This window comes from Patella vulgata, chromosome 3, assembly GCF_932274485.2.
Source record: "Patella vulgata chromosome 3, xgPatVulg1.2, whole genome shotgun sequence".
In the NCBI taxonomy this organism is placed as follows: Eukaryota; Metazoa; Mollusca; class Gastropoda; family Patellidae; genus Patella; species Patella vulgata.
The window spans coordinates 1,027,264-1,046,583 of record NC_065881.2 but is presented as its reverse complement, the minus strand read 5'-3'; the positions used below and the strand labels follow the sequence as shown (position 1 = coordinate 1,046,583).

The 19,320-nt window shown below is 37.4% G+C and overlaps 1 protein-coding gene across 3 annotated transcripts in view; it reads left to right on the top strand.

Annotated features, from left to right (window-relative positions):
- Positions 1–16,548, top strand: part of LOC126816886 (TBC1 domain family member 31) — a 39,733-nt gene extending 23,185 nt beyond the window's left edge. For 2 of the 3 annotated variants that reach the window (XM_050543684.2, XM_050543682.2), the window contains 11 exons: positions 2,147–2,326; positions 2,944–3,123; positions 4,117–4,169; positions 5,194–5,346; positions 7,403–7,538; positions 8,151–8,243; positions 9,222–9,362; positions 10,663–10,857; positions 12,816–12,954; positions 13,547–13,630; positions 14,582–16,548. In XM_050543684.2, the coding sequence (XP_050399641.1) occupies positions 2,147–2,326; positions 2,944–3,123; positions 4,117–4,169; positions 5,194–5,346; positions 7,403–7,538; positions 8,151–8,243; positions 9,222–9,362; positions 10,663–10,857; positions 12,816–12,954; positions 13,547–13,630; positions 14,582–14,712 (1,485 nt within the window). In that variant the 3' untranslated portion in view covers positions 14,713–16,548. Of the gene's footprint in view, positions 1–2,146; positions 2,327–2,943; positions 3,124–4,116; positions 4,170–4,275; positions 4,286–5,193; positions 5,347–7,402; positions 7,539–8,150; positions 8,244–9,221; positions 9,363–10,662; positions 10,858–12,815; positions 12,955–13,546; positions 13,631–14,581 lie in introns of those variants that run through there. The other variant, XM_056099432.1, reaches the window with a different exon arrangement.
- Positions 16,549–19,320: the final 2,772 nt, after the last annotated feature.

The following is a 19,320-nucleotide window of genomic DNA, read 5'->3' as shown; positions in this document are numbered from 1 at the left end:
TGCCAAAAACAATATGATATCAAGTAACTTAAACTTTCACACGGACATTATAAATAATTATAACTTGATCCTGAAGCTAAATTTATATTTGATGCTTGAACAACATCATCATGGAACTGAAATTAATATTTCAGTGTTTGTGGGTCCATAATTTAAAAACATGGAACCAAATTTAATTTCTTGTGTAAGATGCTTGTTAGGACTAATGAGTTATTACAAGAAACCGATTATTTGTAAGTGAGAAGATTTGATACAAATATCAGCTGTTTTATTATTGATAATATTTTTAGTGCTATGTAAATAAACCAATTTATATATTGTAAATAAAAATTACTTATTTTAAACATTGTTTGTGTTTATTTATGTATGAGTTTAATAGGCCTTAATGTCCGCTTCCATCATTGAAAGGAAGCCATGACAGTTGGAATTCGATGAAGAGAAGGTGGTTTTGCGAAAGTTCCTGTATAGCACACTGTACGACGTATGTCAGACGTGGAACTCGAGTCCCATGACTTGGACTATAGGCCGACTTAAGGCACATCAATGACCCAAGTTGAGACTCAACTTAAAATATTTATTGCAACTCGAGACTCGACTAAAAAGAGCTTAGGACTCAAATCGTGACCGGGGGGGATAACTCTAACTTACCTTATACACCATGAATTGCTGACTTATTCGATAAACTGGCAACTTGAACAGGACTCAGACTTTGTTAGTGTGTTTATTAGTGCGGATTGTACGAGAAAGGAGGCCGTTTAACAGCATTTTATTTCCATCTAGGATTACATGACAAGCTAGATGTGGATTACATGCCAGATCTGTAGTGCGTGTTAGGGAGGAGAATTTTGCCTGGACAGTGGTACTTGCACCAGCCACTCTTCATCAAATGGTAACTGTCAAGAGTTTGTTTACTGGCAACCTCAATATAAACACATGCCTATTATTCTTTTATCTATGAAGAATTTGTAGACAAGTTGCGTAGAAATAAACCACCTGTTACAGACATTGTCTTCTGTTGCCTACCGATTTTGTCTGTTTTCTGTCTGTGTTTTTAATGAGATTTATAATACATGTCCACCACAGAGTTAAAAATGTCCTGAACAACCTCCATTAGCACCCAAGCAGGCCCGTAAATAAGGGAGGGGGGGGACACAGGGCGTGGGTGAAGCCCCGCCTCAAAACACAGGGTAGGGGTGAAGCCCCCGCTTCAAAAAGTTTTGCGCGCCCCCCCCCCCCCTTGTGAAAAAATTGTCGACCATAAAAAAAACAACCTAGATATACAGTGTCCGTCAATTTCACATCACCCCTGAGAACACTTCCCACCCCCTCGTTGTTCTGAGCTAGTTATGGCCCTGCACGCAAGCTTTTGTCCGGTACATTTAGAATTGTTTTTTCCAAGTCTGCAGTATTTGTGTTGGCAAATTCTTTATATTGGATAACGTGACAATTGAGGGGAGAAATTTTTATTTCAACTGCCAAGGCATCTTTTTCATCATCAATATCTGCTCTGTACTTTGGATATTAGTACCATTCAAATGACTAGACATAGTGGTTACCCTGACAACCCTTGGATGTTTGTCCCATCCGAAGGACTAGACACAAGTGTTACAAGATGGAGCAGTCTGAATGTTCTTCACAATCCATGGCAAGATTGGATCCTAGGACATTGTATTATTGTGTAACCAATTGAAGTCAGATTTTCATATTGAAAAAAGTATGAGTGACAACCAAGACTAAGTACATTACCACATTTCTGTAAACAATCGAAACCACCTACCTGATGCGAGCTGTGGGATGGCTGCCATAAAATGTATGCATTGATACAGCGGTGTTAATTGATCATTGTGACAGTCATGTTGAGTGTTGATTTATCATTGCGACAGTCATATTGAGTATAGATTTATCATTGGTACAGGCGTGTCGAGGATAGATTTATCATTGATACAGCCGTGTCGAGTATAGATTTATCATTGATACAGTCATGTTCTGTATATATTTATCATTAGTTTCGTGCAAGAAGAATGTTTCTGGCCATACCGTTGCTACAGTAGAGGTTATATTGAAATATTGTCACTTTTTCAGACTATGATTTAAAAATAATTTTAGACAAAATAAAAAACATTTAATTTGGGTTTTTTTTTTTCAGGTTTATGCCTGGCCATTATTAGAATCTGTATTTTCTGAAGTGTTAACGAAAGAAGAATGGTTAATGTTATGGGATAACATAATAAGTCGACATCCATCCTTTCTATTGATGTTAGTTGTGGCCTACGCTATCTGTGCCCGTGGTCCTCTAACACAGAGTACAGAGCTAGATGATTTTAAGGTAAGACCATTTGATGTTAATTGTAGTTTGAGTCTTACACTGGGGGGCTGGGTTGAATGGCTGGTTAGCATGTGCGAGCTGTATCATAAGGTCTGTCATTGAGTCAACTGCTGTGGTATCGATTCCACGGTTGTATGTGACAAGGAGTAGGCTCGCCTGTCCAACCTCGTGGTGGGTTTTCTCCAGGTTCTCTGATTTCCTCCCACTGCTAAAGACCCCTAGGCACAAGTGAATTATTGAAATATAGTTGAACCATGTGTTAGTCCTGAAATGACCTAGTTTGTGTCCAGTGGACGTTAAACCCCATTTCTCTCTCTCTTTCTGTCTGTCTAACACAGTGTAGAGAGCTAGATGACTTTAACGTAAGACCACATGATGTTGTAGCGTGGTCCTCTAACACAGAGTATAGAACTAAAAGATTTTAAGGTACATGTAAGACCACATTATGTTAATTCTAGTGTGGTCCTCTAACACAGAGTATACTGTATGCTCCTACAGATTATCAAGTTGCTCATATGTATGAGGAATGAAATTACTGAAATGGGTTACGTAACCGCTAGCGACATCCTTTTCAAACGGCTATTATATCATCATTTTATCAATATTTTGTATTGCAGTATTTCTTCCATCATCGTAATGCTGTGGATATAAAACTGGTGATAAAAGAAGCGACTAGGTTGATGGAGTCTACACCTCCCGACATCCATCCACGTAAATCGTTGGACAAGTTTAAACCTCTAACTAAAGGACAGTATCCAGTGTTTAATAAATATCCTAAATATATCGTCGATTATCAGGTTAGATATTTATAGAATCCAACACCAGGATTGAACCTGACACACCTTGGTTTATTGAACCAGTGCCTTACTCGGTAGGGGGGTTGGATGGCTGAATGGTTAGCACGTGCGCTCGCTGTATCATACGGTCTGTCATTGAGTCAACTGACGGGGTTTCGATTCCCGGTTGTACCTGACAAGGAGTAGGGTCGCATATCCAACCTCGTGTGTTTTCTCCGGGTCCTCCGGTTTCCTCCCACTGTTAAAGACCCCTACGCACAAGCGAATTATTGAAATAAAATTGAACCATGTGTTAGTCCCGAAATGACCTAGTTTTTGTCGAGTGGACGTTAAACCCATCTCTCTCTCTCTCTCCCTTACTCGGTACTCACTGAGCCACCCAGAGTGAAATGAAATAAAATGGGGTTTAGCGTTCTACTTTTCTACGCTATCATAAAGTCTCTCATTGAGGCAACTGTACGTGACAAGGAGTAGGGTCGCCTGTACAACCTCGTGGGTTTTCTCCGGGTCCTCTGTTTTCCTCATACTGCTAATTATTAAAATAAAATTGAACCACATGTTAATCCCGAAATGACATAGTTTGCGTCCCCATTTCTTTCTCACTATATATTGATGTGATATCCTATTTGTAACTTGAACAGCGCACCTGAACACACAGGTGAAGAATGTGTGCTTTATAAATATTATATAATAATAATACCTGACTTCATCAGTCTCATTGATGTAGATGAGTATTTTCTTGATAAAAAGGTAAAAATATGTGAATCATGTGTGAAGTCATGTAGAATGTGTGGGTCAATATAAGATTTGTTTTTATTTATTCAAGGTACAAGAAAGAGAGAGAATCATGTGTGAAGTCTTGATTCATGTAGAATGTGTGGGTCAATATAAGTTTTGTTTGTATTTATTCAAGGTACAAGAAAGAGAGAGAATCATGTGTGAAGTCATGTAGAATGTGTGGGTCAATATAAGTTTTGTTTATATTTATTCAAGGTACAAGAAAGAGAGAGAATACGACAGGAAGAAGATGAATATCTGAGACAAAGGTAAGTTTATTGTAATATCTGAGACAAAGGTAAGTTTATTGTAATATCTAAAACAAAGGTAAGTTTATTGTAATATCTGAGACAAAGGTAAGTTTATTGTAATATCTGAGACAAAGGTAAGTTTATTGTAATATCTAAAACAAAGGTAAGTTTATTGTAATATCGGAGACAAAGGTAAGTTTATTGTAATATCTAAAACAAAGGTAAGTTTATTGTAATCTCTGCCATCAGTCTCATTGATGTAGATGAATATCGGAGACAAAGGTAAGTTTATTGTTAAAGACAGATGACTTCTATAATAATTGATATTACCACACGTTGTTATAGTCAAATACTGTAATCTCTATCATCTCTCCCTCCCTACTATAATACTGTTATCAGTATCTTGACAGTCTATACCATCTCTCCCTCCCTACTATAAGACAAGGCACAATGTATAGTTGTTGGAATGGGAGGGAAAGCCTGAGGTCCTGTATACACATTGGAGTGCACTTAAAAGATCCCTACTGGGCTAATGAAAACAGGCTTACAGTGTGCTATGAGGGAAATTTTGCCTGGACAGCGGCGCTACGGCCTACTCTCGTATCGAATTTAAACTGCCAAGGAATAGTTAACTTGTACGCCAATGTGTGCATGGTACCTTGGTTTTTTGTTTCATCCGAAGAACATGATAGATATTATATTTCTGGATAAGCTTCTGTTGAGACATAGCTGTTGTGTTGGTGTATTTCCATGGTGGCTTTACGTAACTATTTTATTTGATGATGTGTCTGAATAGACATTATAAATGAAAACATTAAAACGCTGTGCTTATAGTTTATTTATTATTCATAATCTTCTTTATCAATCAAAGTTTCCCAGTTTATAAAATGCCGTAGTCACGAAAGTAAATTAAAAGTTTAGCCTTAGTGTACATAAAAACTGCCGTAGTGAAGAAGGAATTACTTTGTTCCAATTTCACGAATTTTGACCCCTGTGGCTTTGCGTAGCTATTTTATTTTATTTTATATGACACTATTTTCAGACAGTTATCATTGAATACGGAACAGGAAGCTAGAAAACGTCGAGAAGAAGAAGAAGCATGGTATCGTCAACAACAGTTATTGCTAGAGGCCGAGAATAAACGACGTCATATGATACAAGAAGAAGAACAGAAACTAGGAGATCAAAGAAAACGGTAAAATAGATACGTTGTTGTTATTTGGTGGCCGAATGGTTAGTGCGTGGACGTTAAATCATAAGGTCTGTCATTGGGTAAAGTGGCGTGGTTTTGATTCCCTGGTTGTTCGTGAGAAGGAGTAGAGTTGCATGTCCAACCTCTTGGGTTTTCTTTGGGTCCTCCGGTTTCATCTCACTGCTAAAGACCCTTATCTGCACGCAAACGAATTATTGAAATAAAATTGAACCATATGTTTGTCCTGAAATGACCTAGTTTGTGTCGAGTGGACGTTAAACCTCTCTCTTCTCACCATGTATTGTTAAAACTGTTCTTTAAAGTAACACATGCACCATTTGCATTTTTCGCCAAAATATCAAATTTCTGTCAACTTAAACCCCGCTAATATTGAATATTTAAAGGAGCTAAATCGCTAATATTTGACACCTAGAAATTGACACAAATGGGTGTATATAATAATGTAATATGAATGTATATAAATTGATTTACATTCAATCATTTCTGTTTTTACTGTAATTTCTAATCAGTTAGGTTCGGCGACATTTCAGTCCCTAGCGTCTGGTTATTCCAGTCTACGTCGATAGTATTAATTGGGCATGCTCTCCAGATAAGAATATAGCGTCACCGTTTGACATGACTTGTGGAATATGTCTAGCCTCGTTTTTCGTGTCCCTTATTACAAATGACGCTGAAACGCATTATGGTACACGATTCGTGTACCAATTGTAAAATGTTTATTTTGTCTTAAATATTGGATACTAGCAGGATACCCTGCTTCGCTCGGGGGTCATAACTCCGAAACCGGAAGTGGTAGACTAACGCCACCTGGCCTATGTTACTCCCCGGTCCGAGCTACCCCTATACCCCAAATTTCAGACTCGGGGCAGACCTAGTGTAGCCGCCAACCCCGAACATGTTTATTTTGTCTTAAATATTGGATACTAGCAGGATACCCTGCTTCGCTCGGGGGTCATAACTCCGAAACCGGAAGTGGTAGACTAACGCCACCTGGCCTATGTTACTCCCCGGTCCGAGCTACCCCTATACCCCAAATTTCAGACTCGGGGCAGACCTAGTGTAGCCGCCAACCCCGAACAGACCGGCTTCGCTCGGGGGTCATAACTTCGAAACCGGAAGTGGTAGACTAACGCCTCCTGGCCTATGTTACTCCCCGGTCCGAGCTACCCCTATACCCCAAATTTCAGACTCGGGACAGACCTAGTGTAGGTCTGACAAACAGACAGACAAACGACAGTCACAAATATATATATAGATCAACACTCCATCTTTTCCCGGTAATATCACAACATCAATGTTGATTTAAACCGACAAATAAATTGTGTTTTCAATGTCGAAGATTTTGGATGATATTAAGTTAGAGACTTAGCTACTTTAATTAAGAAAACAAAATCAAAATACCAAGGCTAGGATTTTAAAAAGGCCTACCAATGACTTTTCACAGGCAACAACATGGTGGTTGACTTATTACATAGCTAAGAGTATCGATTGATGAAATTTTAATGTCACATATCTTTGTAAATAACAGTTTTAGTGGTACGTTTTGTGGATTTGGCGCTATATAAATGGACATATTATTACGTGACAAAATGTCTGGCACTAATGAACTGGTATCTGACAATTTGAACTTTGTGCTGAACCTGTATTAAAATTATCAATAATTATAGATACAAAACAAAGACAAATCTGTGCAAAATAAAAACTGCAGGAAACAAGGACTTAGTGTAATAATGTCTGGTACGATGTCTGTTACAATTTTTTATTGTGGTCTGAATCCGTCAGCTTAAAAAAAAATGGGTTATGTCCCTTTATTTTTGGTAAACATTGGGTTGCCTCATTTCAAGGCTAGACTTCGACCTTGCAATTGACGTTCTGTTACAATAGCAATGGAAATGAAATAAAAGACAAAGCCCTGAAATAAGTATTTACATTTACGCCCAAAAATATATCTCTTATTTTAAAAATACATTAATCAGGAGCTCAACCCATTTACTATGATTTGTTCAGTTTTATAAAACATGATTGTTTATTATCACAGATTGTTTGCTATGAATAGAGAAATCAAGTTAAAAGAATTACATCTACTTGATGCTGCTAGACGAAAGTTTCTACAATTCCAGAAACATCAGAGAGAATCTGATTTAAAACGATTGGATGACGAGATGCAGAGAAAGGTTGGAAATTGATGATTTTTTTATAATTATATGTTACGATACTGTTGTTATCTTTGTTCACTGTTAATTGTCTCAGCAAAGGGGGCATTACTCCAACTTGCCTTATTTACCATGATTTGCTGACTCTTTGATAAATTGGCAAATTGAACAGGACTTTGGCTTTATGAAGAATTGGGGCTCAACCTAGACACAAGTTGTGGCATCTTGAGACTCCACTCGAACTTAAGACTCACAACCAGAATGTGACAGGTTCGAAGTCGACCGAACACAATCAAGCCCAGTTTCCAGTTGTCGGGGCTAGTCTCTGTATGGCTGACTTCAACTTCTATCTCCAAACTGATTGAATGCACAAAATTGTTTTGTTGTTGTTGTAAAAGTCTATACCAGTGGTTCTCAACCTTTCTTTGGCAATGGGACTGTTTCTATGTAACCAGCGAAAACACACACGGAAATGAGTACATGGAAAACGAGCCTAAGGATTTAAAGAGGGATGATGATAATGTGGGGTGACTTGTTTGATGTTGGTATAGTTCTGGAACTTATACAGAACAGCTTAATTTTTATTTTACATTAGTGTATATCTAAATTGTTTTAAATGATTTGTATTTTTAGGCGTTATTACGAGATCAAGAAACAGAAGCTGCTATAGAAGAAGCTGAAATCAGAAATCTTGAATTACAATTACAGCGTAAAATGTTTGAACAGGTACAATTAATAAGTTACGGTCGACTTGTTAACGTAAAATTGACCTATTTAACGGGATAGGTTACGGCCGACTTGTTAACGTAAAGTTGACCTATTTAAAGGAGCCTTATGGGAAATTAGATAAAGAGTTGACAGTTAAAAAATAGATAACGTAAATAGAATATGCTCCAATCTGAACCGAGATATTAGCCTTTGAATTTTTGGCTAGCATTGATCATCATTACTAAAGTCAGTACGATATAAAACAAAGTCTTGATTATCCATTTTTACGTTTAATTATTTTTCAAAAAATGTATTCCAATCCGCTAAATATTGCGGGCTAGCGATGACATTGAGAGTTGATTATGGTCTGGATCAGTTAATGAATGTCTTATTAATAATTTAGATAAAATTTCAGACCTAATGAAAGACGTGCAATAGGCAGATTTAGCTCTTGCATAATGTATGTTTAACAGGAGACTATGAAACTAATTACGTATTCCTATAAAAAAAACAAAGAGATAAATATAGTACCTGGACAGGTTATGCATGTAAGAAGTTATTTACCCCAGTTACCTGGGAGAACGCTAGATCCGAGACAGTCCTGCACATTTTACGACGTCATATGGGTTAGGGTAAGGGTTAGGCTTGGCCCAGGGTTAGATTTAGGGCTAGCCCTGTCTACATCTCGAGACTCTGACGAAATCTGCAGGTGCCCTTACCCTAACCCTTATCCGAACCCACAATCCACATATGACGTCATAAAATGCACAGGACCGTCTCCGATCTAGCGTTCTTTAGTTATCTGTTGGTGAAAGATAAACTATAAAATAAAAACATCCGTCCTGTATCACAATTTATTAAAGAATGGTCCAAGGACCAGAATATTCATTCTGTATTTTCTTTCAATCTTTCACCATTTATTGTTTTTTGTGCTAAATGTCTATTTTTTTTAGGAATTATTTCGAGATTTTTATGCTAAATGTCTATTTTTTTTAGGAATTATTTCGCGATTTTGCGATAACGTCCCAACAGTTGAGATCTGAAGAAGATGCTCATCGTAAACAAGAAGAGCTGGAGACGAGAATTCGACAGAGAATACAAAATGCTGAATATGAAAGACAAATGGAAGTTAGAAAGGTTTGTAAAGGCAGTCATTGTTTTTTAAGGCGAGCGATTGCTCTCGAGCACCCTGCCACTCACCTGAATGTCAAACGAGGAGAGTTTTTTTTTTCCCTCTCCTTAAAATTGAAAATCCCTCTCCTTTACATAGTCATTGGGGGTTTATTATCATTTATGAAATCAGGAATGACCCCATTACATGCAGTTAATGATCTTAGAACCATTTCCCATACTCACAAATAATCACTCTCCTTAATATCAGATCACCCTCCTTAATTTCTAAATCACTCTCCTTAATTTCTAAATCATTCTTCTTATCGAAACTGGAAGAGGTTTTTTAGGGAGCGATTTTTTCAATTTGTTGATTTAGGGGAGTTTTTTTCTGCTCTTGTCTAAAATACAAACAACGACTGTAGAGGGTGTGGGGGGGAGATCAGTGGGGAAGGGAAAGAAGAGAAAAGGAAGGGAGAGAGCAGGGCAGAGAGGGGGATGAGACAGGGGGTGTGGAGGGAATGGCTTGTTATTGACTAAACAGAAACTAGGTCATTTTTGGGCTAATATTTTAAATTTATTTCAATAATTTGTTTGGGTACAGGGATTGAACCAGAAAACCCATGTAGTTTGGTAGGCGACCCTATTCTTTGTCTGAACCATGTCATGTGAATCACAGACAGACCTTAGGATCTAAAGTGCACACATTAGAGAGAAATGGGGTTTAACATCCACTCAACATAAACCAGCTAGGTCATTTCGGGACTAACATATGGTTTAATTTTATTTCAATAATTCGCTTGCGCGTAGGGTTTTTTTAGCATTGGGAGGAAACTGGAGGACCCGGAGAAAACCCATGAGGTTGGACAGGCGACCCTACTCTTTGTCACGTACAACCGGGGAATCAAAACCATGCCAGTTGACTCAATGACAGACCGTATAATACAATGGGAGGAAACTGGAGGACCCGGAGAAAACCCACGAGGTTGGACAGGCGACCCTACTCTTTGTCACGTACAACCGGGGAATCAAAACCATGCCAGTTGACTCAATGACAGACCGTATAATACAGCAAGCACTTGCTAACCATCCAGCCAACCAACCCCCCTCACACATTAGACCACTCAACTCTCACCCCTCCCCTGCTGGTTTGAACATTACTCCATGCAAGGTGTGACTATTCTTTTCAGAACATCTAATACCCGACCCCTTCTAATTTGAGTACGTACATTATAAGACTATTCTTTTCAGAACATCTAATACCCGACCCCTTCTAATTTGAGTACGTACATTATAAGATAATTTTGATATATATTTGTATTTGTAGATGATGGAACAGAATTTAGCGGTTGCCAGTCAACAGAATGTTGAGATGCGAACACATAAAGAGATAGAAGATAGATTCCATGTTGAAGATCTTGAGAGAGAAGCTAAAAACGTTCAATTAGCACGTATACATACACAGAATCGATCTTTAGAATCAGAGGTTCATGATTTGATGCAAAAATGTCAGAAGGAAAGAGTGAGTTATTTCAACACTTTTAATTTGATGGGTTGGTTGGCCGAATGGTTAGTAAGTGCGCGCTGTATCATACGGTTTGTCATTGAGTCAACTGGCGTGGTTTCGATTCCCCGGTTGTACGTGACAAGGAGTAGGGTCGCCTGTTCAACCTCGTGGGTTTTCTACGGGTCCTCCGGTTTCCTCCCACTGCTAAAGACCCCTACGCGCAAGCGAATTATTGAAATAAAATTGAACCATGTGTTAGTCCCAAAATGACCTAGTTTGTTTTGAGTGGACATTAAACCCTATTTCTCTCTCTCTCTCTCTCTTTAATTTGATAGTCCTTGCTCCAACTAGCATAGGTATTTGATAGCCCTTGCTCCAACTAGCATAGGTATTTGATAGCCCTTGCTCCAACTAGCATAGGTATTTGATAGCCCTTGCTCCACCTAGTATAGGTATTTGATAGCCCTTGCTCCAACTAGGATAGGTATTTGATAGCCCTTGCTCCACCTAGTATAGGTATTTGATAGCCCTTGCTCCACCTAGTATAGGTATTTGATAGCCCTTGCTCTACCTAGCATAGGTATTTGATAGCCCTTGCTCCACCTAGTATAGGTATTTGATAGCCCTTGCTCCACCTAGTATAGGTATTTGATAGCCCTTGCTCCACCTAGTATAGGTATTTGATAGCCCTTGCTCCACCTAGTATAGGTATTTGATAGCCCTTGCTCCACCTAGTATAGGTATTTGATAGCCCTTGCTCCAACTAGGATAGGTATTTGCGTAGGTCATAGCACACTTTTAAGAGTCCCCAATGTTACCTGAAATTATATTTCGGTATTTGGGTGACGTACTACAGGGGTGTAGCAAAAGCATCTGGTGAAGGGGAAGCCACGGTTACACTATGTGGCGTACATGTTGCGTCAATCTACGCATTACCTACGCCAGGGTAAAGAATGTTGATGTGAGACAGGATTTAGATTTCAGTATATTGAATTTGATATGATATGGTTGACTCTTTAATTCACACAGATGACAATTCTATGGAATACAGTTATTGTTTATTACCGAGCGATGTTGAGCGACGTTTCGACGAGGCTTCTCTAGTCATTATCAATGAATTACTGTTTATTACTGAAATACGTTTCTACTAGGCTTCTCTATTCAATGATATCATTGTTTGATATCTATATATATATTTGTGACTGTCGTTTGTCTGTCTGTCTGTCTGTCTGTTCGGGGTTGGCGGCTACACTAGGTCTGCCCCGAGTCTGAAATTTGGGGTATAGGGGTAGCTCGGACTGGGGAGTAACATAGGCCAGGTGGCGTTAGTCTACCACTTCCGGTTTCGGAGTTATGACCCCCGAGCGAAGCCGGTCTGTTCGGGGTTGGCGGCTACACTAGGTCTGCCCCAAGTCTGAAATTTGGGGTATAGGGGTAGCTCGGACCGGGGAGTAACATAGGCCAGGTGGCGTTAGTCTACCACTTCCAGTTTCGGAGTTATGATCCCAGAGTGAAGCCGGGTATCCTGCTAGTATTATATAAAGATGATATGTAAAGGATGAGGTGTATAGAATGTTGTAGACTTATTGTACATGGTTTAAATAACATCTGGTTATTGTACATGGTTTAAATAACATTTGGTTATTGGACTAGGAATACACAGGACAATCTTAGTTGAACGTCTCTCAGTAATTCAAATTGTATTCCATAGAATTGTCACCTGTATGTTCAATTACTTAAGGGGTACTCGATTGAACGTTCCGGAATTGAATTCTCTCAATCCCAAAAATACTGACAATCGAGTAAAAAGGGGTATTTTGGGCTATAACGCATGCGTGGCCTGGATAAGTAAATATCTCAACCAACCAGGCAGCCGAAACATTTTCTGTCAATGCAGAATATTCTGGACTGTGAATCAAGCATCCACTAATTGTTAATTAAAGAATCTTGTAAATTGATTATATTAATTTTAGCAAAAAGATACGGTATCAGGTTATAAAGATCTGGGGTATGATGTAGAGGAACGAGTTAATAATAGTATGAGAGGATTGGATAGATTAGAGATAAATAGACATATAGGTCAACAACATACAGATAGTATAACACATCAAGGTAAATATACAGGTAGTATATAACACATCAAGGTATTACATAATATACAGGTAGTATAACACATCAAGGTATTATACAGATAGTATAACACAATATACAGGTAGTATAACACATCAAGGTAAATATACATATAGTATAATACATCAAGGTATTATACAGATAGTATAACACAATATACAGGTAGTATAACACATCAAGGTAAATATACAGGTAGTATAACACATCAAGGTATTATATATCGCGATATTGACCTCTGATGATGTCACAAGAGGTTAATATCTAAATGGAGATGAAAGAGATAATTTCACCGTGTTTTGTATAATCAGGAAATAAACCGACATAAAGCAGGGAAATCAGAGTCTATAGACACCTTTGACCAGACATAGACAAAATCGCGAGGGTCAACCCTGTTTTAATATTTGTATCAGATGATTGTAAATATTAAGATCAACAGAATGATGAAAATAAAACTGTTAAATAATTCCTTGTAAAATAAAACGGTTATTAGAATTAGAATAATAATAATGTATGATGTTATATTGAAGTAAAGGGTGAGTTTTAATATAGATAATATTATTTTATATATTTCTAGCTGGTACATCTAAACATCTGAGTTTTAAAGAAACAGATATGTATGATAATTTACCACCAGAAGATCCAGACATGTCAGCTAGAGGTTAGTTTTATAAAACATTTGGGTATTTTGTTACAAGTTTGGGTATTGGGTATTTTATTAAAAGCTTGGATATTGGGTATTTTATTCAAAGTTTGGGTATTGGGTATTTTATTAAAAGTTTGGGTATTGGGTATTTTATTAAAAGCTTGGAGATTGGGTATTTTATTAAAAGTTTGGGTATTGGGTATTTTATTAAAAGTTTGGGTATTGGGTATTTTATTAAAAGTTTGGGTATTGGGTATTTTATTAAAAGTTTGGGTATTGGGTATTTTATTAAAAGCTTGGATATTGGGTATTTTATTAAAAGCTTGGATATTGGGTATTTTATTAAAAGCTTGCATATTTTATTAATAGTTTAATAGTTCCACTGGATCCACCAGTGTGATTACCCCATGTCAGTGATGTAGGATGGAGAGCCTTGCAAGGGACAATGTATAGTCATTTGGATGGAACAAAAAACGAGGTCCCATGTACACGGGGGGGTGGGGGGGATGGCTGAATGGTTAGCGATGTGCGCGCGGTATCATAAAGTCTTGTTATTGAGTCGACTGGCGTGGTTTCGAATCCCCTGTTGTACGTGACAAGGAGTAGGGTCGCATGTCCAACCTCTGGTTTCCTCCCACTGCTAAAGACCCCTATGCGCAAGCGAATTATTGAAATAAAATTAAACCATATGTTAGTCCCGAAATGACCTAGTTTGTGTTGAGTGGACGTTAAACCCCTTCTCTCTCCCTCTCTCCCATGTACACATTGGCATGCACATAATAGAACCCTTGACACTTTGAATTCGATATAAGAGCAGGCTGTAGTGCTGCTGCCCGGGTAAAATGTCCTTCATAGAACACTGTATGGCGTATGCCCGTCTTCATTAGCCCAGTTCGGAGCAGTACAATAGGACGTTAAACCCCATTTCATTTTGTTTACTAATATATAATATGACTATAATTTTAGTATCGTTTGAGAGAAGTGGTAAAACATTTGATGAGAAGGAACAGGAATTATTACGTGAAGTGAGAAGATTACGGCAAAGACTCGCCACGGAAAACCGACATAAAAAACCACCACCTTTAATCACACATTAATCGTTTATTTAACTTAAATCGTGGATTGATGATACATTAATCAGGCCTTTGTGATTGAAGCGTGAAATAAAAATACTGAAATTAGACAAATCTGTGACTGATATAATGACCGGTGCCAGAGTATTGTCGTTGATATTAATATATTTATTTCTAATGCTAGATTAACAACTAAATTACCAAAATATCATCAACATTCCATACCCATGTTGTATAGCAAAACAAACTCAAATTATTAATTCCGATAAATTTATAATTACACAAGGTACAACTATTATAATAGGTTGATGTGTGTAGAGAGTTATATAAAAATATCTTGCATGGTTCGTGAATTATAATCCAGAAACAAACATAGTACAGAATATTTAAAATCCAAGAAATTTCTAAATAGCAAAAGGAACAACTACTATAATAGGTTGATGTGTGCACATAGTTTTATGAAAATATCTTGAACGGTTTATGAGTTATGGTCCTAAGAGACAGTCCGTGATATTACAAAACGTCTGAAATGAAAGTAGGTTTAATTATAAAAATCAAACACCAAAATGTACCAATATACCGGAAGTCTATATTATCTGGTCAAAAAATTTCAAATCTAAATATTGAGACCTGTTTTAAAAGTTTGTGATTATAATATCAGAGTTAATTAGATCATCTATACAGGATGTTACTCTTTTAGAGACATTTTATAGTAACTGGATAGAGCAATAAACTATAACATATATTATGTAAATTAAAGATACATTATGGGAGATTCGATAACGAGTTGGCAGTTCTCACTATAATAGTTAAAAACTAGATAATGTAAGGGCAATTTGCAGAAAATTTCAGTCAAATTGATCCACTATGAACCAAGAACTAAGCGATTGAAATTTCCGCCTAGCCTCGATCATCATTACTAAAGTCAGTATGATAAACAGCATAGTCACGATTATACATTTAATCCTTAAATCGTGAAGGAAAGATATGCAGTAAATCGGCTCATAATCCAATAAAGATCGCAGGCTAGCGATGCCATCTAGAGTTGATAAAGACGTGCAATAGACAGATTTAGCTCTTACATAATGCAAGGTTTAATTCGCTGTTTTTTTATAGTTTTATATACACATACTAATCTTCATAATTAAACGATGAAATAAAATTGTAAATATAATTTGTAAATAAAACATATATTTATTTATTGTATATAAAATTAGAGAGAAGAAATATGAAATAATATTCTGTGTAAAACTCCCCCACAGAATTAATATAAGTTTATAAATATCTGTCTATGGACCAGTCACATAAACGATCCCTTGACAGATGGAATTCGATATAAGAGTAGGCCATAGGGCGGCTGTCCAGGCAAAATTTCCCTCATAGCACACTGTATGGCGTATGCCCGTCTTCATTAGCACAGTCGGAGCAGAACAGTAGGACGTTAAACCCCATTTCATTTCATTTCTGACCAGTAATCATGTGGTAAATAAGGTACATTTAGCTTTCCACTTATCACAAGATAAAACCACAATTAAATGTTAATAAACAGTTGAAAAAAGATGAGTCTTTATATAATTAATTGCTTCTTAAAACAGACAAGAAATTGTGAATTCTTTAAGGTCAAGGGTAAAGCATATCCATAGGTTTGGTACAGTGCATGAGAAGCATCTGTGACTGAAAGACTTAATTCTATAGTCGGGTACCAAAAGACCGTTTTCATTTTGAGGAAACAGGTTTTCTGTGTTATGTTTTACCTGGAAATTGTCCATATATTATTATCTGTCCATTTATATATTCATATGTATAGATTTCTAATTATGGTCATGATTAACATTCAATAAAAATATCAGTTTTTCAATACTTTTGGTTGTTGCCACCAGTTTATCGGATGTTTTAGTTGTTTCGCCCCAGCACTGGGTGAATTCTTAACATTCCATGATACAAGTCTAAGAAAATAAAACTTAATTCCATGTGGAAAACCTGGGCCCTGTTTCTCGAAATTCTAACTAAAGATAAAATCCAATTTTAGTAGATACTTCAATTTTGATTGGCTAAGTACTAAAATCAATCTAATATTATCCAATCAAATTACTAAAATTTGGATTTTATCTTAGTTAAAATTTCGTGAAACAGGCCCCAGTTCCCCAGTTCTCCTGAACAGTAGAACCATCTCCTCCCCTGCTCTCCAGAACCCTAGAACCACCTTCCCTGTTCTCCAGAACCCTAGAACCAGAAGGGTTTAAATTGAAGGTTTTACACCGTAAAAAATCCAACGAATCCACAAAGAATTGTATAGGAAACACGAGTTCGTACACATACTGCGATTAACATGAATACGCTAAGTCCGGGTCCATATTTCAGATAAATATTATCGATAGGGATCTTCATAATGATATACACACACAAAATAAAAATGAAAACAATTGTAGCTTTTAATGTAAAGTGAGCACAAGATGAACGCACCGACGTGACGAACGTAAAGGGTGATAACTATATACGGCCTTATTATAAGGGTTAGGGTTCGTTCGATTAGAACAGTGATTCTCAACAAATGTGCCGCGAGATCTTCCTAAGTGTGCCGCGAAATTTTGAACGTCGCACTAAGAAAATGCGAAAAGCCACTTGATCCCAACTGAGTATTAACTGGTGCATAGGCGTACCAGTTGTGTATATTACAAGTAAATAAAATTTAGTTCTCTTTTATTGATGGTTTAGAAATTAAGAACTTATTCATCGCAAAAGAGATATGATGATTATTATGTAACATACTAAGAACCTAACTACATTTTTGGGGCACCAACCACCACCGCCCCCCAGTCAAAAGTTTCCCCGTACGCCTATGAACTGGTGTCTACGGATAAGTTCAGAGCTGTGATTTTTCTTTATTTAGTTTAAGTCATTCTATGTCTAGTCTCTGTCTACGGTTGTATGCCGTCTGACTTACCATGTTTTTATTTTGCAAAATTCAAATATTTTCCATATATATATTTAACCAGGCGTGTCGCTATTTTTTCACGTGTAACAAAGTGTGCTGTTAGCAAAAAAAAAGGTTGAGAACCACTGGATTAGAATAAAATAATATCCCCTCCCCCCCCCCCAGCCGAGAGTGTTACAGATTTATAATAAACATTTACATGCAGGTAATCTTTAGATAAAACATTAATGGATCTAAGCTTCATACAAATTATGTTCTTGACGTGTAGCGTATTATGACGTCATAATCATTCAGTGGAGATTTTCCACGTCTAGCGTCTTGCAAAGAGGATCGTTATAGGAATTATTCTTTAATTTGGATTTATATTTATAATATTTCGACCATTTCATTGGATTATTTTAGAAATAAATAATCATGGTCGTCTTTGAATCAAAGACCTGGGGTAATATAGTGATAATCGACACTAATACCAATAGTCAAGTGGATGATGCCGCGCCAACTGAAGCAGGTACAGATGGTCCAACTGTTAATGAAGAACAGACAGAGGCCACTGCCACAGCGGAAGTTACAGAAGCCGCTGCCACAGAAGCCGTAGCCACAATAGAAGTAACAGAGGCAGAAGCCCCACAGGAGGAAACTACCCCCGCGACAACAGAAGAGGCAACAGCGAATGCAGAAATAGGATCCAACAAATCAGTGGCCGGGGATGTTGGAGGGGCTGATAACCCAGTGGCAACTGACGAGGCTACGGGCACACCAGAAGTAACAGAGGCAGCAGCTGATACAACACCCACAGAGGCAGAAAACACCACAGAAGAATCGGTGAAAGATGAAACAAATGCTGATAAACCAACTGTGTCGGAGGAAGCAACCCAAGCCAAAGAGGCTCCGGTCGAAGAGACTAGCGCACCAGCATCTAGTGGTAAGAAAATTCCAATAATTCAACAAACAAGTATTTTATAAGATGACAAATCCTTAATACAAGATATTTTTTTTATAATAATAATTAATTCTCTGTATATTTCAGATGAGCCCACACAGAGTAAGACGTGTACAGCTTGTGTTTTATTATAGAGAGATAAAAGGAGAAGTTTATTTATATCTGCTGTATTAAATATTATCTTATCAACAACAACTTTTAAATCATATTTATAATATTATTACCGTCCTAACAACAACTTTTAAATTATGGGTTAATTATATGTAACAAATCCTTTCTATATGCACCATATGTACCAGTATAATAAAATATATCTGAAGTATTTCTAATCTTATCTTCTATTTTTCTTGGACAGTGGTGCTTTCTACTGTCTGTACCTATGCCAAACGATCTTTTACGTTTTACGTACCCGACCATATTGTACATGCGCGGGGCCTCGGTTTTGTGTAGTTATCCAATGACCTGACAGACAGGCAAAGGGAATGGAGACTCAAAGAATCCGGGGGGGGGGGGGTTACTCCCCCACAGAGGGATAAACATTCTTCACTACCGAAAACTCAATCGACCTTTGCTTATTCTTAGGAGATGAAAACTGAATCGTGGAGAAATGTTACCATTAACAAATAAAGTCAATGGTTGGATGTGTGGTCCGGAGAAAATTTAGAAAAATCGGGATGCCGGTATGTTATTTGTGGCGCATATGTTAACCCGAATTTAACATCATAGACGTACAAGGCAGATCAGCCTTTGGGACCTG